Source organism: Crinia signifera, chromosome 7 (assembly GCF_055691185.1).
Source record: "Crinia signifera chromosome 7, ASM5569118v1, whole genome shotgun sequence".
Taxonomy (NCBI): Eukaryota; Metazoa; Chordata; class Amphibia; order Anura; family Myobatrachidae; genus Crinia; species Crinia signifera.
In genome coordinates this window covers 189,471,515-189,496,411 of record NC_139223.1, presented here as the reverse complement: position 1 = coordinate 189,496,411, position 24,897 = coordinate 189,471,515, and the positions used below count along the sequence as shown (strand labels likewise).

At 45.5% G+C, this 24,897-nt stretch overlaps 1 protein-coding gene across 1 annotated transcript in view; it reads left to right on the top strand.

The window, feature by feature from the left end:
• AGPS (alkylglycerone phosphate synthase) overlaps positions 1–24,897 on the top strand; it is a 172,905-nt gene that overhangs the window by 108,869 nt on the left and 39,139 nt on the right. Inside the window, exons 15-17 of the mRNA XM_083154721.1 lie at positions 9,854–9,923; positions 11,488–11,549; positions 14,594–14,683. Of these exons, the coding sequence (XP_083010847.1) occupies positions 9,854–9,923; positions 11,488–11,549; positions 14,594–14,683 (222 nt within the window). The remainder of the gene's footprint in view (positions 1–9,853; positions 9,924–11,487; positions 11,550–14,593; positions 14,684–24,897) is intronic.

Genomic DNA, 24,897 nt, shown 5'->3' with positions numbered 1-24,897 from the left:
TCCTTGGTTGGCACTCGCCAGGCGATAGAGACTGGGACGTGCGTGTGTCTCACACGCACGTGCGTCCCAGTTTCCCGTCGGCGGGGGGACGGGAACCCTGTCCGTCTCCACTTCAGGGAGACGGACAGGGTTAGGGGGGGTGCGGCAAGGCGGCGAGGATTTGGGGCGACCGTCTGTGAGGCTGCGGGGACCCGGGGGGAGCCCTCTTGTAAGGGGACGCGCGCGCATCCCCTTACGGCGGCTGGTGGGGGGAAGATGTCTCCCGCTCCATCTGTACTTGTGTCATATGTTGTGAGGTTGCAGCAGACTAGTCTTTGGAAAACACTGATATCAGACCAGGTAATCCGTACACCTACTGTACATAATACACATATTAACCCCTTCAGTGGTGGGTTTTTCTGGGGCAGGAGTACCTAAATAGGAAAGGTTTTTCCTGTCCCAGAAAAAACGTCCACTGACGGTGTTGATGAGTTCCAGCGCTCCCCTACCCTCCTGTGAACCTCCACAGCCCCTTCACTCCAGCGGTCTTAAGCGGAGCTCCCCTGCCGCTGTCAATCATACAAGCACACTGACCGGCAGCAGGCTCGGGGATGTTCCGGGCGCCCGAAAACCTGAGCGATCCCGAGTCCCCCGAGCCGTGCTGAACATCCCCGAGCCTACCGCCGTCTCTCCCAAAGTAATGGCAGCGGCAGGGGAGCTCAGGCGTACGCCGGAGCGAAGGTGAGGGGGGGCGGGGTTACAACAGTGGAGGTGGGGAGGGAGCTGCCTGGTGGGGGGTCACTGGTGAGGTGATGCGCCAGTGGTGCACACCTGCAGGCACCACTGGCGCACACCTGTAGATTTGTGGCATGGCCGGAAATTTTCCGGGACTGCCCGCTGCGGCACCGCAGCGTGGCCCGGAAAATTTCCGGGACTGCCACCGAAGGGGTTAAACTACTACATCTACATATTATCAGTAATGCAGACTTTACCAGGAAATTGTTGTGATTGTCTACAAAATGCTAGAATACGAGAGTTTGTGCAAGGCAGTATTATAATATACTATATGCAGAGATTACACCTTCACATGAAAAGGCTTTTGAACAATCCAATTCTTTCTTGCATACGGTTCTCTGCTGAATCAGTGGTTGAGAAAAATGTACCTATAGTATATATTGAACGCCTATTGCGCTCTATAATGGCCCTCTTCTCTAAAGCACAGTTTCTACTTAGGGCTCCCGAATCTAGAAATCTACATACGGCATGCTGTTAAGTGTTTTAATGCTTAGGGCAATGCTTTTTTCTGAGCCTATTCTTTGAAAATGTATTAAACGTACATTCATTTGTCCTGCGTCAGATACAGTGTTACAAGGGTGAGCGCTTTCGCTCTCTCTCGCCGCTCCGATAGATCAGTCTAAGTGACACCACTGCTTCATTAATCAACACCACGAGATCAGAGGTAAAAGAGTTCCAGGGAGACATTGCTTGGGGCAAATTATTTCATTGGTCTGTCGTGACCTCGCGGTCTCTTCTGCCTGTGAGAGGGAGCTCTCCTAATATCATAAATATAGCTTCCCCTACCCCGTGGAGAGTACAGCTGAGGCTGGCGATGAACATTCAGTGCAATGCCTAATGAATATTAATTGGCAGAAGCTGAGCGCGCTCAGAAAGTGTAGTCCCCAATCAACAAGGTTATTGCGATTACAAGTATGCAAAGGAATATTTATTTAATTTTTGCTGACATTTGTACTTTTTATATTCTACTTTTTTTTTTTTTTGCGTTAGGTTTCCATTTTATGTTTTTTATTTTTATATGTATATATTTTGTTTGCTTTTTTGGCATTTTTTTTGTTTCACGTAAAATAAAATTTTAGAAAATTTACACCGAATGTCGAGGGGTATTGTGTTGCTGGATGGATAATCTCATTTTATTAGTTATTTTGTCTGTATATTTTTTACATTATTCAATGTTAAGTATATGTTTGGCAAATTCCTTTATCCCTTTTTATGGATGCTGCGTCTGCTTTAGCAGACGTTAACACGCATTGATTTTTTTTTTTCTTTTGTGTGAATAAAGAGGGAGGAAAGTTAATATTTAATTTTTTGTAGCGACTGCAGCTTAGACTACTGTGTTTTAAAAAGGAAACGGCGTAATCAAGGAGATTTGATAAATAGTCAATAGCCCACCCCCTGTCACTAATTGTTTTGTGCTGTTACAAAGGGACAGAAAACATTTCACTCCAGTAACAGGCTGAGTAATGACGGGGAGTTTTCTGTCCGTCGCGTTTGATGGATTACGCGGCTGATCGATGAAAAGCACGGCAAATAAAATGGCATTTCGCTCAGCCGGCCTATTTTTTTTACCTTTCCAATTTCCCATTGAGTATCCAAATTTGACACTATCTAGGCTCTGATGGTGTTCCAACCCCGGTCTATGTTTAATTTCACTTTTGTACCTTGGTCCATCATTATGGGACGTGGAAGCAGCGAGAGTTGATTGATCTCAGCTCAGTGACACTGATACACAGTCCCTTCCCATCCTTCATGTGAAGCCGTTTGTACATCATGAAATCATTTTGTGTCACTAAGGGTGAAAGACTGCACTGCGGGTAGGCAATTATACCGAAGATCAATCATGGGCAGACCGCACTCATTTCCACAGTAATTAAGATAATTATCTGTTGTTGTTTTTTTTAATATATATATTTATTTCACATGATCACACTACATTCTTGACCAACTATGGTCTCCTTATAATCACATTCCTAACGTCGTGGGATAGATTTAGATGGATCCTGAAAGCTTTGGAGAGTTTTCTGTAAATTATTTTTGGACACTAAAGTATAAAATAACTATATGTTCTATATAAGCTGTAACTGAAGCAGAATATATTACTGATATGTGTGTGTGTGTGTATATATGTGTGTGTATATATATATATATATATATATATATATATATATATATATATATATATATATATATATATATATATAAAGAACACAGAGGAGGCACTCCTAGGGCAACCAGATGATAACAGGAGGGTATATAAATAACGCTGGTGCCTTCCGAAGGTAGGGATCACCCACAAATGTAGCAATCCTGGCGGCGGCACTCAACTGAAGAAATAACCACACCGTAGGCAGTGGCTTAAGCCCGACGTTTCAAACCCTTTCGGGTTTTTTATCAAGGTGCAAAGAGATAACCATATACAGACATGGACAACAATTAAATACCTTACAGATCCCGTTCACATCTCCTGCTGCGTCCCGGCCAGGCGCCGAATGATGACGTCACTGGGTGAGAGCGTCGCTGGAGACGCGAAGAGAACCTGTATCACGTAGAAAACACCAAAAGGGAAAATAAACAAACTGTAACCATGGGGACAAAACAGTGCAAGTGAATATGTTTTAAAAGCACACATATAGCAGGATAAGCATACTGCAGGACCCATAAAAAGGCCAAAAGGCGGGTCACAATAGAATGTATTGTTGCCGCTACATCTTTGCATAAGCGGGGACATTAAATGATGATCGAAATGCAATACAAACATGTCAAAAAATCCCACAATGATAATGCTGTAAAAAACAGGTAATGGTACAATGTCAATGATAATGCAGATCTAACAAAAAAGGATCCATATTGGCAGCAACCATAATATAACTAAACAGTGATGGTCGACTTGTTGTGTCGACAGGTGTAATATTTAACACTACACATTCGGCACTGGTAACGGCAGAATTACAGAAAGCATGAAAGACCTACATTTTCATTTAGGCCCTTCGGTGCCAGTGTGTCGAGGAGATAAATCCATCGACATTCAGCACGCAGTAACATTAATGATCTATCACCGCCTCTTTTAGGTGGCGGTATATGATCAATAATGCGGTGGCGGAGGGATGACAACGAGTGTCTAGCCTGAGCGAAATGCCTCGCTACAGGCTGTTCACTAGTTCCAGACACTATCGCTGCCTTAATGGCAGAACGATGTGCCGCTGCTCTTTCTTTAAAAGTGCAGTCGGTTTTGCCGACGTAATGTCGTCCGCATGGGCAGCTTATAAGATAAATAACGAAGCGGGTGCTACATGAAACCCGGTGGCGAATGTAGTACTTTTTTCCAGAGAATGGATGGCCACCACTGTCATATAGCTGCAGGTGGTGCAACCGCAACATCTGTAGCATCCAAGTTTAGGGGTCCCCAAGAATGTGGTGACAGGCAGAGGAAAAGTCACATCATTTTCGAAGCGTGGAGAGCGGATGCGGATACCTGTGAAGCCCGCGTAGGGCCGCGTTTACCTGTGAAGGTATCCGCGTCCCCGCGCGGGGCTCGCCACGCTTCGGGCTCGGTGGCTCGCTGTGCTCGCCACACTATTCTATTCTCAACTCCACGCCGACGTGGATAGTGGGGGTATGAAAAGGTCGGAGGACGCGTACCCCCTTGAGGCATTGAACTGAAAAATCGGGTCCATTGAAAAATGTAATATTGATCCCTATGGGAAATCGCGGGCATCGCGCCGGTCGCGTCGCACCCGTTACTGTAGTGCATGCGATGCCCGCGATTTTTTACACCCGATGACCGCGATGGACATCGTGGGCGCCGTGCTAGGTAAAGAGTACCCATAATTACTTTAGAAGAACAGAGCTTACATCATAAATACATACAAATAAAGCATCACAGTTGAATTTTGAATAAAACATTACCGTTCATTTAAAAAAGGGGCCCCTTTTGGGCAGTGGCAGCAGTTCCATTCTTACATTGCATGTTGTGGTTGTAGCTTTTACTACAATTATACAATTATATACTACTGCAGGTTTCTGCTTGTCTGTCAGATAACTATAGTATTGCAGTATCTAATGGAAGATTTCTGCATTTGTTACAACCATTTGTCAGAACCTGGTATGTAGCCTGTTGATATATCTGTGTTTTTCCTAGTTAGTAATAAGCATATCTGTCCGGGCAGCCTCCGCCACTGTCTGCTTTCTCATTTGTTATTTAGCACCGAGTGAGTGGGTATAAAGCTTGTCTTTGAGATCCTCTGATCTTTGTTTATGTACCTTAGAAGAACACATTTTACGTCCTGTGGAACTGTTCCCTGTCTATAGAGATCGTCCAAGCTGCAGACCTTATAAAGGCAGTCATGTTACCATCCAAAGAACATCACCTGAAACTCCGAATGTGTCCAGCTTATATTATGACATATAGGGGGTTATTCTGGTCTGAATTCACATCCTTGCGAGTCAACCAGATCCCGCTTAGCGAATGGTGGTAACATCCATCCGCACGCTTGTGGGATTCTCAGGCTCGTGGGATCGGCGACCATCGAATGATGGCGGAGGCACACCCATATGAAAGTGACTCTGAAGTCAATCATATATGCGTGGACGCTCGGGGGGGGGGGGGGAGTGGGTGGGAGGGATGTCAGCTGCCAGCCCCCCCCCCCCCCCCCAACCGCGTCATTGGTCCATTAGCATCAGAACAAGCCCTGGGCGTTCCCATATGCAAATGAACCGGCCTGCCGCCACACACCACCCACTGGTCGCAAGGTTGGGTGCATGCATTCATTATATAAGTGCACCTCCGCCATCTGGGGTGCCGGACGGGGTCCCGACAGTCATTTACCCGACGTCGGGATCCCGACTGTTAATACACCGACAGACGGGTTCCCGACGGTAACCGGGCATACACACAGGGAGATGTGCTGATGAGTGTTCTGAACGATGCTAGCTTGTTCAGAATGCTCAGAACACAGGCTGAGCGATCTGTAAGGGCCAGTGTTCTCCGATGACACCACTGGCCCTGACGATTAATAACCAGGGAGATAGTGACATGCGGGTCGTGCATCGTTATCACTATCGCCCCTACACACAGATGTGTGCTGAGCGATCTGTCAGGGCCAGTGTTCTCCGGTGAGACCACTGGCCCCGATCATTAATAACCAGGGAGATAGTGACATGCACGACCCGTGCATCGTTATCACTATCGCCCCTACACACACACACAGCGATGTATGCTGAGCGATCTGTCAGGGCCAGTGTTCTCCTGTGAGATCACGGACCCTGACACCGGTGATAAAGAGATTAATATAGTGCATGCTGGATATTCATTGTCGGTATTACTGTCCAGGCCATTGAGAACATGGCTCTCTCAGGTAGGGATGCCAATTCCGGGCATTTTTTTCAATCCAGGGAATTGGGATTGAAAAATGCTCAATCCTGGGATTCACAGGATCTTGGGATTGGTATTCCTGATTTAAAAAAACCCACCCCCAGCCCCCAAAACGGCCGCACCGCACATTCACTTACTAGTGCAGCGAGTGGAGCGGAGACTGACTGGTGCCTTTTGAAAGCGTTAAGCAGGCGGGTCCGTGACGTTTGTAGGGTAATCGGACAGATGGGAGTGACCGTCAAGCTGCGCAGAGCCAGGATTAGCCGCGCAGCGTTTGAGTGTGTGCTGAGACGCATTAGACTGCGCAGGCCGTGTCACTCCCGTCCGCCCACTTCCACTGACCCCACAAGCATTGCGCACCCGCCTGCCTCCCGCTGCACTAGTAAGTGAATTGAAATCCCATCAGTTTTGGGGCCAGATCTTGGGATTGGCCACCCTACTTTCAGGTGCTACATATGTCCGTAAAACCAATGCCAATGCTCCTTCTTAAGGTGCTTATACACTAGGGCGATTCTCCGGCAATTTAGTTACTTTTCATCCTATTTCGGCAATAAATTGGTTGAAAAGTGACCAAATCACATACTGTAGATTTGACTTCAGGTCCGATGCAATGCGTGGTCCCGTGGACATCACATCAGAGCCTGAAGATGGCATTGGCTGCACTATAGATACAGTAAGTCGCCCCGCCAAGCCTCCCGGAAAGCTTGGCTGAGAATCACATATAATACATCATGTGCAGAAAGACTCCATACAGTGTATCGTATGCAGTCCCTGCCGCCTGTGAGGTTACTGGCGGTTAAAGGGGGATCGCGGGCAACTCCAGCACTGGGAGAAGTGGGACTAGACCATAGACAGACTTATTTTGGCCAGTGAGTATAAGAGGCCTCAGCTGATACCACTTGTTGCTCTCTGGGATCTCAATCCTTTGACAGTAATTAGGTCTGCATTCAGTAGGTAGGCCACTATTGTTTGATAGGCAAAAGGTTACTGCGTGGACTACAATTGTGAACGATAAAGATTGATGAGCGAATTAAATGGGGGTCCATGTCAACATAGACACATAAAAGGTGAAAAACTCGTGTCGACCTTTCATGTTCCGACCATTTCAGTGTTGACATTTTGCTAGGGCTGACCCTTTGTCATTTGTGACCTACGGTATGTAAAAGTTTTTTCCCTATTTCTGTATTGTTTTTTCTTTCTGTTGACCGATCGTGGTCATATTATTGACTTAGAAGATTCTAGTGAGTGATCTGACCAGGACAATGTAACTCACACGGTAGAACCAAGTTATGGCAACCCAGTTAGGTGGCTTGGGGGTTGTACTGATAAAGTACAGTGTATGAAGTTAAGGGAAGGCGATGTCCAGATGGCCCACTTCTTGTGCCACAGGGCCCGATTCAGGTTGGTCGGGGATGAATTCAGCCCTGTCTCTGATTGCGCGGATCTGCGCATGAGCGCATATGCGCAGACCTCCAGTGCGAACATGAAGTCAGCACCCGCCCCGTTTATGGCCATCTCCGTCAGAAATAAGTCTGTCTAGATGGTCCGCGACCATCGGATGATTTTTCACCAGTGTTGCCGCATACGAGGGCATGTGTAAGCGTACACATCCCCTCGCATGCAAATGGGGGGATTGGCACGAGCGAGGGGGTGGTGGCATTTACCTGTTTGCTAGGCTGTGAACATACGAAGCCTAGCACACAAGTCTGAGTTAGGCCGATAGTCCTCTAGGGCAGAGTGAGTGTGCTTGGGCCACATCACTGGCCGTGTGGAGTCTGTTACGTACCTTTCTGGAAATGTTCTAGAATTCACGTAGCAGCTTCTTCATCTGATGACAGTTATGCAAGTACATCATGTAGTTACCCCAACCCTAGATTACATTCACCTGCATTGCCACCAGCCCTGTAGTAATTAACGACCAGCGAGATTGATGGACACTGACATCAATCTCAGGCAGTGACGCGCATTGCTGTCGCTAAAGCCCCTACACACACACACACACACAGTGATGTAGGGACATTTCTAAGCATCTTTGCCAAACTAAGCAAAGTCGTTTAGAAAATGCCTTCATATCGCCATGTGTGTAGGCCCTATAAGAAAAAATACTGCAGATAATAGGGTAGCTTAGTAATGGTGCAAGAAGACATCAAATGAAGCGATCTAACTACCTCTACTTACTTGCTCATTCCTGGTTCTACCTTTCTTTTCTCATCACTAGGTACACACGGTGAGATATGCGTTATTTTTCTATTCGATTTTGCTTATAGAACCAAAATGAAATAGAAAATCGAATGGTTTTCTAAATTCGATGCATATTTGATTCCAATGCGCGCTCCCGTGTAGTGTAAATCGAATAGAAATATAGTCTTGTCAGGCCAGATTATATAGTACAGATCTGTACTTTATAGCCAAATCGAATTGATTTTGCATACCATTCGATTCGAACCCAAATTGGGATCAAATCGCACCGTGTGCAGACATGCACAATATTTCTATTAGATTTTGGTTACAGAAGCAACATCGAATTGAAAGCTTTTATTAGCATTCGATGCAGATTCGATCCCAATGCGTGCTCCTGTGTAGTGGAAATTGAATCGAAAAAAGTCTTGGCAGGCGAGACCATCTACTGGAAATCTAATGTGTTCACTGCTGCATTCGATTTAATTTCAATCTCCTGCCTGAAGGATCAGGGACTCTGAGAGTGAATAGCAAATCGAATGCGCATCGAATAGTAAACTGAATGGAAAATAGTGAAAATCAAAAAGGAGCAGAAAAAACTTCAGAACAGGTCGAATAGGCCATAGACATACATTAGGTTAACCACTGAAGGTCCACAAGACTTGGGTTCAACCTGGCTAAAGTTGACTGGGTCCAAAAGTCTTCACAAGCATTAGGTTGACAATGTGAATTTTTCATGTTTTTTCCCCAAAACTGGTGGTATTTCATATGCTACCATCCACTAGGGGGTGGATGGAGAATATAATAGTGTGCCGATCGCAGCGAGGCACCGAGCCCGAAGCATGGCCAGCGGACACTTATGGAAAAATGAGGGGGGAAAAATAGGTAGATCTTTTGACTGCCTACCTTCCCAGTGTCGACCTAATGCTTGTGCGAACCTTAACCATGTTGACATATTTCATGTGTCGACCTTTAGTTTACAACCTAATGTATGTATGTTGACCTTCATAGTGTCGACCCTATGACCCATACCCATTTGGTTGTACTTTGACCCCAAACTTAAGGAGCCCATTTCCCCGATGGATCACCGATCCTTGATGTCCAGTTTAGATGGACGTCTTGGAAACTGGGTAACTATGCAGATGCACGGCCCACGGTACACAGTATAATCCAGATTTATCACTGTAGATCATTCTGCCAGTGCGTATGTGTATACTTTTATTGTGCCAAATCCAACGCCTGAATTTCTTTGCCAAGGAAAAGAGAACTCTCGGTAAACCTAGGGCTCGGTGCATTTCTTTACCGCAGAAACGTGGCCAATTCTCGAAGACCACCGTTTATAAATGGAGTGATTGGAATTTTAATGACATACATTGTTACATTGTACTAATGGCATAGAATTCTTGTACTCATACCACATTGCTTTGAGCTTTGTAAATGTTATTTTCTCCTTCCCCGCTATTGATGGGCTAGAATGTAATGATTGTGCATAAACACCCAGCTAATCATTGACCATCTTTACAATTGCAGCGGTCTGGCAGCAGGCGAGGATAATGGGCAGCGAGGTTACATGCTGACATTCGTCATCGCTTACCTTCGGGTAGGTCGCTCGTCTCTTCCTCCCCTCTTTGTCCGGTCACCAGTGTGAATATTGACATATTCTGACCCTAAGGAATACAGAAAGGAGGCCTTTTAAGATGGTGCTGCACATGTTTCTACTCCCGCAGATGCTGTCATCTTCTCTTCATGCTTTTCCCTGTCCCATATAATTCACATAAAGGATTATTTAAATCAGGATGTGCAGATGTTGTAGGGATAAATATGCCGGTGATTGGTGCACATGTCAGTTCAGTCACAGCAGTAAGAGACCCCATTCAATAAGTTTAATGTTTCCTGTCCTGCATGCTTCATTGCTGCACTCGGATTTCTGCTACACAGATATCCAATAACAGAGCACCATTAATAACTGGAATCGTTCAGAGTTAAAGTGCGCTAATTCTACATCAGCCGAGAGTCGGCAATCTCTTGTTTCTGTGCTCTATTCTTATAAATGTAAAGATGTGTTCAATAAGGGGCAACATGGTGATGTATAATGCCTCAGCGTTCAGCTTTTTTTCATATTAGTTCATTACAATACTGTCTACAATGCTGATTGTTCTGCACACCTTCAAGGTCCATACACATTGGGCGGTTTTGCCCAGCGTGTATGCACCGCAATCATGGGGAAAATCGCTGAGTTGAAGATCGCTCAGTGTATACCCACTGAGCGTTTTTTTAAGTGATTTTCTTGGGGGTGGACTGCTTTCAATGATGAGCGGCGGTCACTGGCGATGACGCAGGATCGCTCATCAGCACTCATCGCTGCCCCGTACGCATTGAGCGACTTTTAAGCTGAAGGCTCAAAGGATAAAACTGAGCTGCTTTCAGCTCAAAGTCGCCCAGTGAGTGTGGGCCTTTATGGGGTGCGAGGTATAAAATGAAATGTAGACTAATGTTTAGTGCCATCCGGAATGGCACATCACTGGCATTGCTTCTAATTTGCGTTGTATTTAGTGATGGTGGGCACAGGTCAGATTGCTTCGTCTTCCAGGAACCGCCTCCCATGCAGAAATCCTTTTAACCACATCAACACAAGGGTCCTGGTGCACTTGTAGTCGTAGAAGATCATGGCTGTCCAGTGGCCTCTGTTAAGGTCAATAATGAGTTTATGACGGTAGTGAACATGCTGACCAGGATGACTAATCCCAGGATCGGAATAGGTGTGATCCCGGCACTTGGCCCTAAAATTTCTGGGATTGGAAACTCCAATCCTGGGATTTTGGGATCAGTCTAATGCAGGGCGACCTCAGACTCCTCCCAGCTGCCTCTGTTTCCGGCTGTGCGGCTCTGTGCAGCGTGATGTGGTCAGCAGTCACGCAACCCGCCGGGGGCTGCACTGGGAACCTCTGACCACTTCATGGTTTTTAAACCCCAAATCCCATGCCGCCCATCTTGCCAACTCCTTTTTGATCTTTCCATTAGAAGCGCATTCCTTTATTACCCTACTGCACAGTCCTATATCCTTTACATAATTAGGGGTAATAAAAGTCCTGGTAATTTAATTGACAAGTGGCATCTATGAACCGTGTTTATAATGTGCCCCCATGTTTTGCTTGTGTTGGCAGGACCTCGGCATGGACTACTATTTGATAGGCGAGTCATTTGAGACCTCTGTACCATGGGACAGGTAAGAGACCATTGAAACTATTGAGTTACATTGTTTCTTTAACAGTACTAAATGTATGTCATACAGGTGTCTGCACATAGAGGGAGATGTATCAAACGTTCAACCAATCAGCTTCTTCCTTTCATTTTCTACAAAGTACTTAATGAATGCTTTCTAGAAGAAGCAACTGGTTAAAACCATGCTGAACTGCAGGTGGGGCAGATGGGTGAGGTGGGTTCTAACTGAGATCTCAATTGCAAAGTTGAAATACAGTTGTCTAAGATTTGCGGGCTACATGCAAAAGCAGCCAGTATTTACCCTGCACAGAAATAGAACGCACCCAAATCAAAAGGTTTCTGCACATGTTACATCGGCCCTACCTGTAGTGCGATATGGTTTTGCCCAGTCAATTGCTTTTAATTACAAACATGAATCGAGGACACAATTTGGTCGCAATGCATGCTTGAAAATAGATGAGGAACGACACCTGTTGCCACGCAGCCCCTGTACATCAGCTCGTGTAAGCTGCTTTGTTGCAAAAGTTCAGTCTGGAATCAGCCTCATCTCTGCATACTCCTATCCCAGAATACCCAACATTTCCATCTACACGCCACACTTATCTTATGCCCAGTTATACCCATTGAATCATAACTAAAGGTAAGGCAGATGAGTGTTCTAGGTCTTCCCTCCACGATCATTCTAGAATATCCTCCCTCTGTATATACAGTAAGTGATTGGCCAATGACCGTTGGCACTTGAGCAGTTTTTACTTGTCTGTTGTGTTTATCTAATAAATCAGAGCCCCTCCAGCAAACCAATGTCTTATTTTGCATCAACGCCACAAAGTTCCCCCCCGAAAATCCCACTAATATGATTGGCAAAAGTGTTGATCTGTGTTATTAATGCCGTACAAACCGTGAGATACTGCATGTGATTTAATGAGTAGAGAACAGTGACCGTGTAAACATTTCATCATGTCGTGCAGTTCCTATCGCAGTCTGCTTACTCTGCTCTAGGAGATATTCCATGGTCTGTCTAAGAAAATATGTGTGTTCTGTACTGTGGGTTTATTAAAAGTAATGTCTTGTTTTTCCATTACAATCATGTATGGAATCTCGCTGCGGTCTCTGCTTATGTTGTAAGTGAGCAGCTCTGTCTCAAAGCTCTTAGGACCTTATTCTTATTTATTCGGTCCTCCAGGCATTCGCACAGAGGACCGATGGTGTGTGTCTGCGCAGACGCTTTTCTACACATGTGCAGAGGCAGGGTGCGTGCACCCTACACAGCGGGCGGGGGGCGCCGGGCAGCCTCATTACCATATGGGAACACCCATCATTTCATGGACGTTCCATGAGAACGCTAGGAGTTCTTATGGTAATGTGTCCGTGACGCGGGCGGCTGTCAGCTGATGTCTGCTGCCCACAGTGTCCTCACACAGGGCACCCGCAGTTTAGAGTCGCCATATAGGAGTGTCTGAACTGCGAGCGCTGGAGAAATCATCCGATGGTCACCGACCATCGAATGATTTCTCCCCGCCTGCGAACGGATGATGATTATGTCAATAATAATATGTTGGTTGTTTATCACTCTCCATTTTATCACTTTTGAAGCTTAGTGCATCTGGCCCAGAATCTTTTATAATTAGATCAGAATGGATTGGAAAACAAGTTTATATATAGGCAGATAATATGTGCCACCCTTGTGCCCGCATAAATCCTGTATATTCATTCTCCCATGTCCCACCACTATAATCACCCCATTCCGTTACTCGCCCAGCGGGTTTATGCCGATTCGCTTATATGAGCACAACGTCCTTCCCATCTCTCTTTGCAGAAATGTTCCAATTGCGGTTCTTTCCCCCTAAGCAAACATTCTATGTTATTTAATTTGTAAACTATGAGTATAGGTAAAAGTGGGGGCAAAATAACCTACATCAAAAGTAATTGCTAATTTGGCTAATGCGTTTCTGGGTACTAGACGATTCGCTCGATGAGTGATATCGTCACTGATTCCCGCTGTACTCCCAGGTGAACGATCTACTGCATACACACTAAACAATATAGTTATTATATTATTCAGTCATGTCTCCCCCCACTGCTCCTCTCCTGCATGCAGTCGTTGATATATTGGGCAGCATGGACGGTGTAATGGTTAGCATTACCGCCTCACAGCACTGAGGTCATGGGTTCAATTCCCACCATGGCCCTACTGTGCGGAACTTGTATATTCTCCCCGTGCTTGCGTGGGTTTCCTCCGGGTACTCTGGTTTCCTCCCACAATCCAAAAATATACTGGTAGGCTAATTGGCTCCCAACAAAATTAACCCTAGAATGTCTGTGTGTGCGTGCACATGTGGTAGGGAATATAGATTGTAAGCTTCACTGCGGCAGGGACTGATATGAATGTTCAACTATACTCTGTACAGCGCTGCGGAATATGTGTGCGCTATATATGAAACTGTTAATAAATAAATAAATAGTCAACGTTGAACTGCTTGTACAGGGGGAGGTCTTTAATGATATAAACCAGGGGTAGCCAACTCCAGTCCTCGAGAGCTACCAACAGCTCACGTTTTCCTGCTCACCTCACAGCTACACAGGTGCACTCATTACTGACTGACGCATTTGAAAAGATCCACAGGTGGAGCTAAATACTTCACTTGTGATTCTGTGAGGAGACCTGGAAAATGTTAACTGTTGGTAGCTCTCGAGGACTGGAGTTGGCTATCCCTGGCACTATACTTTATGAGCGATATATCATTAATATAATACTTTATGAGCGATATATCATTAATATAATACTCTGAGAGATATATCATTAATATAATACTTTATGAGCGATATATCATTAATATAATACTTTGAGTGATATATCATTTAATGATATAGGTTCACACATATCGATATGTATATCACCAAATGTGTACCCAGCATAACACAGTGAATAAAAAAACGGTGCTTGCAATGGATTATGGAACCCAACCATGATTTCTTTATATTGTGTAGCAGGAGTAACATTTTTATAGTTCCAAAAACCAACTAAATTCTTGCTCCTCTTTGCTGCAGGGTGCTAGATCTGTGTCGGAATGTTAAAGAGCGGATCGTGCGAGAGTGCAAGGAAAGAGGGGTGCAGTTTCCTCCTTTTTCAACGTGCAGGTAAGTTTCCGGTACTTGTTTCCTAGCACGGCCACAATCGGGATTGGTCGCGGCTCTTATTTAGTGCACTTTAAGGGCCGCGATCACCCCCGACGGACGCGATTCTCTTGATTTTTGCCAATCTTGTGTATCGTGTACCATGCTTCAATTACCGCGACACGACCGACGCGATAATTGAAGATTTTCCTGAAATCGGGTGGATTACCAGATATCGGTCCCATCGGGAGCACTAAATGACAGGATTTATTGTCCCCGACGCGACCGACGCGATAATTGAAGCATTCACCGATATCGGGTGTTTTAACATATATCGGTCCCATCGGGAGCACTAAATGTCAGTATTCAATGCCCCCGACGCGACCGATGCGATTTTTTTATCAAAAGCAGCCATTTTATGGTTTTACATGGCTGATTCCAATACAACCCCACATTTACACCCACATTTACAGGCTGCTTCCAATACAACCCCACATTTACACCCACATTTACAAGTTGCACCCTATTTTTAACTCCACCTCTAACTCCACCTCAACTATCGGTCCCATTGGGAGCTTTCTTTTATCGAAAGCAGCCATTTTATGGTTTTACATGGCTGCTTCCAATACAAGCCCACATTTACACCCACATTTACAAGTTGCCACCTCAACTATCGGTCCCATCGGGAGTACTGAATGTCAGTATTCAATGCCCCTGACGCGAGCGACGAAATGTTTTTTATTGCAAGCACCCATTTTCAATGTACACACTATTTAAAACTACACCTGAACTATCGGTCCCATCGGGAGCACTGAATGTCATTATTCAATGGCCCTGATGCGAGCGACGCAATGTTTTTTATTGCAAGCACCCATTTACAATTTACACACTATTTAAAACTACACCTGAACTATCGGTCCCATCGGGAGCACTGAATGTCATTATTCAATGGCCCTGATGCGAGCGACGCAATATTTTCTATTGCAAGCACCCATCTCATGGTTTCACATGACTGCTTCAAATTTAAACACACATTTACACCCTAAATAATAAATGACACGACACATGATAATAGATTTCAACACTTTTATTTAAAAGTTGATTTTTTTTTACGTTTTCTTTTTTGTAACGTATTGAACTAAATTTTTTTTTTTTTCCTTTATTTTGTTTTTTACGTGAAAAAATTTGAAGAACATAACATACAAAAAAATAAATAAATAAAAATATGTTTTTTTTTCTTTTTTTTTTTGTCTTTTTTTTTGTCTTTTTTGTATTTTTTAACAATATAACTGTCATTTTATTTATATTTTTTGTCATTTTTCTTTTTGATATTTTTTTTTTCTTTTTTAACAATATGAATGTCTTTCAGACACAAAATACAAACTCAGAAGAAGTTGATCGATCAGTACAAAGAGAATAGATGCCTGGCTATCACAACCAGGCAAATTGAAATGAGGCGTGGGAAGATCACGGCACACTCCAAAACAGTGCCCACTAATGCAAACAATCACATGAATCCAAAAGAAGTTACAAATATGCAGAACAGTGGTTAGTGAAGGAGCAAAACTAGTACAGCCATCGCAAAATTCAGGAAGACCGCACTGCAACGTTCACCAACCAAAATTGTAGTACATGACTAAAAACTTATTATTGTAGAGTACTCAGAAAGGAAGAGAAACAAGAACATTGCTGCCAAATTATAAATTAAAAGTCAAATTAGCCGAATTAATAATTTGAATAACGCTCTTCGCCTGGGGTGGGGGGCTGCACATTCCGCAATGCGGAGTACACAGCACCAGGCAAAGTCGAGGGATCAGTGGGAGGTGGCATAGGGGGTCCCGGCGCATAGTAAGGGGCAGGCGGAGGAGCAACCGGCGCACTGAACATGGGGGGGTGATGTGGGTGTGGGCGTGGTGGCTGTCTGTGCGCATTGCGGCATGACGTTCCGTTGCAGTCAGCACAGATATCATCCTCTGCTGCCTGCAACATCAGGCCATACAGCACACGCTTAAAGTGGTGTTGGGTTGATCCTTTCCACTTTCGCATTTCTGCGCAGACATGATTCGTGAACATTTTGCAGTCATCTGAGGGATTGTTTACTGCTTCCTCCTTGTATGGGCAGCAATATTCCTGGCCGGTAGCAGCAGGTCTTGTCGCCCGTCTCCTTCTACGCCTCCTGGGGGGAGCTGATGAGGTGCTCGCCACCACAGGAGGCGCCACCTCCGACAACGACTCACCCTGCTGCGACGACTCAGAGGGAACTGCTACGTCAGCACTCTCCTGTGCAGTGGATGAAGAGTCTTCATCCGTAGCAGTTCCCTCTGCTTCCCTCCTTCCTTGCTCCTCCACAATAAAGAGCATACGGTCGTAGTACCACAACTTCGGCTGGTACACATCTGCAGGGTCAGTTCCTGAAGATCGCGACTGCTGGACCCGATTGTGCTCCTTCACCAGCACTGTCCGCATATTAGTGAACTTCTTTCGGACCCACGTGACGTTTGCATTAGGGACACGTCTCAAAGCGTAGGCCGAGATCTTCCCAAAGGCCTCATTCCTCTTTGCCTGGTTGTGAAAATCCATGTGATCTTGTCGCCACAGACATCTATTCTCTTTGTAGAGATCGATCAACTTCTTCATGATGTTTCTATCAACCTCACGGGCCATTCTGTAAAAAAAAAAAAAAAATTAGGTTTACACTATTAAAATGAACGCACTGCACTGTTATTCATTAACACACTACAAAAAAAAAAAAAATATTTACCTCAGTCAGTAGCAGGTGTAAAAAAAAAAAGAGTTTTAAACTAATTCCCTTAAACGGCCAAAAAAACACAATCAAACTGAAATACAATCCGCAAAAAAAAAAAAATTTTTATCTGAGATATTGATAGCATATGATATAATAAATGCAATTTACACCACATTTGACAACAGAAGTAATTATATATTTGTGTCCCTCCACCATACACACGCACCCGAAGCGTGGCGAGCGCAGCGAGCCCCGCGAGGGGACGCGGATACCTTCACAGGTAAGCGCGTCCCCTGGCGGGCTTCACAGGTGTCCACATCACCACGGACACCTGTGAAGCCCGCGAGAGGACGCGCTTACCTGTGAAGGTATCCGCGTCCCCTCGCGGGGCTCGCTGCGCTCGCCACGCTTCGGGCTCGGTGGCTCGCTGCGCTCGCCACACTATTATATTCTCAACTCCACGCCGACGTGGATAGTAGGGCATGAAAAGGTCGGAGGACGCGTACCGCCGCCCCTCGCGGGGCTCGCTGCGCTCGCCACGCTTCGGGTTCACGTGGATAGTGGGGCTGGTACACTGTGAAAAAAAGTCATTTTAGGTACATTAACAAATTATTTAGAAGCACAATTTAAGCACAACTTACATTATTCTGTTCAAAGATGGAATTGGCTTCCAAAATATTCCAAAATATTATTTATCAGATTCACCGATAACCGCAACTGCAATTCCACAAAACAGATAAAAAAAACATCAATAATCAAAATGGAATGACATACAAATCCACCCCCACTATCCACGTGAACCCGAAGCGTGGCGAGCGCAGCGAGCCCCGCGAGGGGCGGCGGTACGCGTCCTCCGACCTTTTCATGCCCTACTATCCACGTCGGCGTGGAGTTGAGAATATAATAGTGTGGCGAGCGCAGCGAGCCACCGAGCCCGAAGCGTGGCGAGCGCAGCGAGCCCCGCGAGGGGACGCGGATACCTTCACAGGTAAGCGCGTCCTCTCGCGGGCTTCACAGGTGTCCGTGGTGATGTGGACACCTGTGAAGCCCGCCAGGGGACGCGCTTACCTGTGAAGGTATCCGCGTCCCCTCGCGGGGCTCGCTGCGCTCGCCACGCTTCGGGCTCGGTGGCTCGCTGCGCTCGCCACACTATTATATTCTCAACTCCACGCCGACGTGGATAGTAGGGCATGAAAAGGTCGGAGGACGCGTACCGCTGCGCTCGCCGCGCTTCGGGTTCACGTGGATAGTGGGGGTGGTGTTAACAATTGTGGGGGCCATTTCACACTTCAATTACCAACCACTTTACATGCAAATTACTATAAAGTAGACACAGCATACTGCCTGCTGCACCATTTCAATAACAAGCACAACACACCTCAAACTGCTCTATTTAACAAATATGTACCAAGAAATCATTACAGTCTATGTCACCATGCATTACTATCAGAAACAACAGACTATTTTGTATGTATTATAACACACAGTACATCATTTCCAGGCACATGATATACATAAACCTGTGTAATCCATATTATCATTATTGCCTTGACACTAAAGTCATACACTTCATAAACTACTGCACATAAACACTTTATAGCTATTTAGATAAGCACTACCCCTTGAACATAAGCATTATCCACTCTATACAGCCAATGATAAACCTCTAATCCTCAAACAAATGATATATGAAGGACACATGTATAACCACAGTAAGCACCCCTACCCCTCCAAATCCCCCCCCCCCCCCACCCTCCTAAGCCTGTATATATTGTTCACAAACCCAAAGGCCCACCTATGCTCAGTAAGTCTGTAAATCTACTTACTGTTTTGTGCAGGGGCAGGGAGACAGACACAGCTGCTGCGTGGTGCTCACTGATTACCATCAAAATGGCTGCTGATGTCCTTCCCCAGAGTGCTTTTGGCGCGTTTTTTCCGGCAGGCAGAAAAATCGCGTCGGTCGGGCGGTGATGTTACGCTCACGACAATGCATAAGACCGACCGACGCGATATTTCTTTGTATATTGACGGTGTAGCGCGTTATACAGGGAGTTACTTCAAAATTGATCGGTCGCGTCGGTCGGAGCCATTGTAAAATGCTCCCGACGCGACGGACATGTTAAGAACAGTATTAAGCACTGTATAGTGCTTATACTGATCGGTCGCGTCGGTCGGAGCCATTGTAAAATGCTCACGACGCGACGGACATGTTAAGAACAGTATTAAGCACTGTATAGTGCTTATACTGATCGGTCGCGTCGGTCCGAGCCATTGTAAAATGCTCACGACGCGACGGACATGTTAAGAACAGTATTAAGCACTTTATAGTGCTTATACTGATCGGTCTTGTCGCTCGGAGCCGTTGTAAAACGGCCCCGACGCGACGGACATGTTAAGATCTTGATTAAGCACTATATAGTGCTTAATCAAGTACATGTCACGTCGGTCGGCAGCATTGAGCTGTTAAGCTCACAGTACATTGCGGCCGACGCGATATGCTTTTAAACATGTCAACATGTGTATCATGTTGACATGTCGACTAAACATGTCAACTTAAAGTTGAGCATGCTTAGTATGCTTAAAAAAAGTGGTTCTCTGTGTCCAAACCATGGTGAGGGCCCCAAGCCCCAGAAGCCTATGACAATTATAATGTTAATAACCCACACAGGCTTCTTGGGGTTTGCTGCGCTTACCACGATTTTAACTTAGTACTCCACTACACTCACCGCGCTCCAAAAATTATTTGGATAGTGGTGGTGTGACTCCATAGCATTCATCCATCACAAATCATTCACCTGAGACAAGAAACACAAGTGTTTTAAAAGCATTTTTGAAAATTTACTTTTGAATTGAAAATAGAAAAACTTCAATGGCAAACAAAACATATGACATCAGCATTAATGGGGGACACAGAAATGGGGGTAAATCTCAAGAGTCCTTGGGCAATAAAGTCAGGGCAATTAGTATGCGGGCAAAAGGATTCTCTTGTCCCAGGCTCTTCCGCCACATGAATTCCTCCAGATAGCTCTGGAGCATATGCCTGGCGGTGCCCCTGTGGCGTTTATTCCGCCACTTACATGCCCCCCACATCCGTTCAACATTCTGGGTATGTACCCCTGTTGTAGGGTCTACAAAGTTATAACGGTGATTGACCTGGGCATGTTCATATCCTGCAGCATTCAGCTGGGCTGTACTGTAGGCTCTCCAGCAGTCAGTGTACACATGAGAGCCCGGCTCCACAAACTGCAGGATAGCTTGCATGAGGGTGTTGGCGTCCCGAGTGGCAACCTTGGTGGCGAAACATTGGCCAGTTTCTCTGCATATGCCACCAAATACCCATTGCTGGGGCAGTACTCGGCCAACATTGGCTTGCCTTTTGACGAAGAGGGTCTCATCCACCTCGACAATCATGCCGGGACCTCCGATCCGGCGCTGCGGCTGCGCCATGAGGTCCAGCAGGCAGGCCTCCCTCATATACTTGTTGTACAGGACAGCCGTCTTCTTAGAGAGGGACAAATTCTTCTCGCAGTAGTCAATGCTGGTATATTCCTGCACCCAGGAAAATATGAAGCGGACCAGCGTTGCGAAAGGCAAACGACAGCCAGGAAAGAACAGTCCTGCTCTCAGACTCCTCTTCAAACGGCAGTCCCTCACGTTACAGCGCCACATGGTCTCCTTCAAATTCAGCCGCATCGGATGACCATTGTCGCATGTAGCCTCTGATGGCAGCAGATGATGGCGCTGCAGAAACGCCACTGCCTCCTCCTCACTTGTAGGCAGTGAGAACATATTCACCTCAGCCATCTCAGAGGTCTTGAAATCACCCACAGAGCACTCCACAGCAGACCAATCCACAGCTCAGGACTAAAGATCAGCACGGCTCAGGGTCAGGATCAGCAGAAATCAATCGCAGAATAATCAGGATCAGCAATAATCCACTGGAACAGCAGCAATCCGCAGCACAAGGCTCACGAACAACAGCAAATAGTATTCAAAGCACAAGATCAATCAGGGAGATATCACCAGCAAAGGATCAATCAGCCAAGAAATCACCAGCAACTGAATACACGTCTCACTCCTACCGAGACAAACCCACAAAGGCAGTAGGGGAAAAAAGAACAGAAGGGGCTGTCAAAGTAAGGGGCCGGACTATCACAATAAATATTGACATTGATGCTGTAACTGAGCAGATTACAGAGGGAAGATTTCATATTGACATAGAAACACACACTCCAACACATTAAAACATATGTTACTAGGTAGATTTTATAGGGGGTCGGACTATATAGATTAATTGGGCCTATTAAAATGGGCCTAAACAGCGGGAAAATCGTTGGGCCAATGGGACAGATGAAAATCGTGTGCATCGTGAGCATCGGGGGGTTTTACTTAAACATGCGACGCGACCGACGCGATTTAATAGAGAGATCGTGAGAAAAGAAGTAAATCGGTAGTATCGCGTCGGTCGGGGGTACACAATTAAAAGGGCCACGACTCAATCAACAAGATGCCGATATGAAAACCGACGCGAAAAAAACACATCGTGAGTACATAACTATATCGGGGGTATCTTATCGGTCGGGAGCATCGTTACCATACAAAAAAACCACCGATGCGACGCGATGCTCAAGACTCTCAAGATTGATATCGGTGTGGCCGTGCTAGGAAACAAGTACCAAGTTTCCTTATAACTCGCCGAGTCAATGTCTTAGTGCTCAGCTCCTTACTCTATCATGACTCTTCTCCCAAACCATGGAGAGAGATGTATCGAACCTTAGCGAGAACTAAAATACCAACCAGTCACCACCTTTCATTTTTCAAACTCGGCCTGTAAACATTGAAGTGAGAAGCCGATTGGTTGGTACTTTATCAACATTTGATACATCTCCCCCTATGTCATCTATCCCTACACAACATATACATGCCACTTACGGTTTTAATCAGCAGAAGCTGCTTGTGCGTCCTCCTGCGAATAAGACACACCCCCATCTGTCGTCTATCCCTATTTACTGCCTTCGTAATTGAAGCTCCTATTGAAGCCACTGTGTGACTTTACGAGAAGTGGGCACCGTAATGTGATATTACTACAGCAAAGAGCGTAGTTCTTGTTCTTGATTAGTCAGCTGACATTTTATTTCTCCGGTAGTCACCAGCCGACCAGGGATAACGAGATTGATCGGTAAAGATTAACCTCTAGAAAGATCAGTGCATTGATTGGCATTGAAACTGAATGGAAATCACATTAAGCTTTCATGATCGAAATTTCAAAACGAATAAAGGCCGTCTGATGAACATAATATAAATAAACCATTACTGCCTGGTCGTTAATTCCTACAACCAGCCTTTATGGATTTCAAATTGGAAAGAACCCCTTCGAAAAAAAAAAAAAAAAATTGTAGGAAGCTTTTTATTTTTTTGTTTTTTACCAATAAAATAAAATTTTTTATCTCTCAGTGGCATGTTATTTTTACTAGACAGAGCTAGATTAAATTGTTTGCAATTTGGCTGTTAAAAAGCTTCCAAAGCTGTAAACAGAATTGTAGATTTTATTTAGAACTAAAGAAAATAATTGAGGCGTGTAGTAAAAAGATGACTAACCGATCTCTTAAAAGTCTCAACAACTGAGGAAGTGCCCTTAAAACTTTCTTGGTGGTGCGTTGCAAACGTGTCTTTATTATCTATTCTCGGTGCTGGGTATAATTGCTGGGCATATATCTTCATGTGGCAATGATAACAAAAACAAATTCTTCAGCACAAAAATGTCAAACATATTCTCTGGTTTGTCATTACATGTTTATGGTCACTCTGGCTAAGTACGTCTCTTCTGGATTATCCCAGCAGCACCGGCAGATGTAAATCTCTGCCTTGTCCCTCTACAGTAAAAGCAGTTTGTTATGATTCTTACGTAAACTTTACGCCCGCAGGATGGCCACACGCAACCGCCGCAAGTAAAGATCCAGCAATATTACTGCACTACCTTATCCTGTAAAACATTTCCCTAATTTTGCTAGTACCGTACTTTATATTCTTCCAACAGAGTCTGTAAAATTTCCAGCAGGTTCTTGCAACTAGTTTCTGGAGAAATGTTTACTTTGGACTCCTAAGTATTTGGGTATGAATGTGTGCAGATAGGTTATATCTGCATACACTATTGCTGCAATCATGCCAAACATCTCTTCTTGGTGCACCTGGTTTTATGCATTAATTATTTTGCATAGTCTTCACTGTGCATCTTAGTCACAGTATATTGCAACAACTCAGCTTTAAGGGGGTTTTCAATGACCTGCAGCCATCTCCCGATGGGGGAGATGGCTGCGGGCCCTATTCAATGCTGTCTTCCTCGACATCATTGAACAGGGTATCTTGGCAGAACGAGCCCGATTTCACAAGCATTCGGGCTCGTTGTGCCGAGAATGCCGGAGAAGTTTTGAGCTCCCGGCTGCAGCTCGCCTCTTCCCGGCCGCAGCATGCGGCCACGCCCCCTTCTCGTCTCGCTGCAGGCGGGACATTGAATCTCGCCTGCTTTTTCTCGATCGAGCAGACCGAGAACGGGACAGGGTCACTCGACGCAGCTCGACAGCTGTGGCCCATGTTTGGATACCCGCCCGATGATTCGCGACGTGCCTATTTGTGTGGTACTGAGTCTGAATCTGTGCACTGAATGCTAGAATGCAGCAGTTGTGGCCGGTTTTCACGCCCAATTGTGCTTAATATAAAGATTCAGACTTGATTGAACACCTATATGAAAGTTCTGCGTAGCCCATAAGTCAGCCCAGTCTCGAAGTGTTTTGAAGAGAGAAGATGCAGTTTAGTAAAATATTTTAAAACCTGTGTTTTTATTTTAATATTTCCTTTACTGGGGGGATATACTGTAGGTACCGACGGGCCTGTAATGCCCCACATGCTGCTACCTGTGGTTCTCCCAAGTACCAGCATGTGGGGCAGGCTTGCTGGAACCTGTAGTCCTACTGTAAAGGACAATATTACTGTTTAAACCAGCTATCAACCCTGCACCCGCTGCCCAGGGGTGCAGGGGATAGCCCTGGGGTGCCCTGGAGAGGGGGGACCCCTTTATTTGGGGCGGTCCCCACCTCCCCAAAAATTCCTGGCCTGGACTGATTAGTAAGGGTTAGTAATGCTTTGGCCACTGGACCCCCTGGCTATTGCATTATGCCCCCTGCTAGTGGAGCCTGGTGCAGGTCCCCAAAATACAGGGGACCCCCCACTCACTTTGTCCCCCGTATTTTGGGAACCAAGACTATTCCAAGAGGCCGTGCTGGGTCTTTTGAATATAGGGGGACCTTATTTCATTTTTTTCCCCTAGTATTCGAGAAACCAGGACGGACTCAGAGCCGGGGCTGGTCATGCTTGCTGGGGGCACCCCAGCCATTTTTTACATTATTTCTTTTTCTATTCTAGACAAATGAAGATGACACTCCCCCAGGCTTTACACAGAGAAATTGGGGGCGCCGCCGGGGGGGCTGCGGGGCTA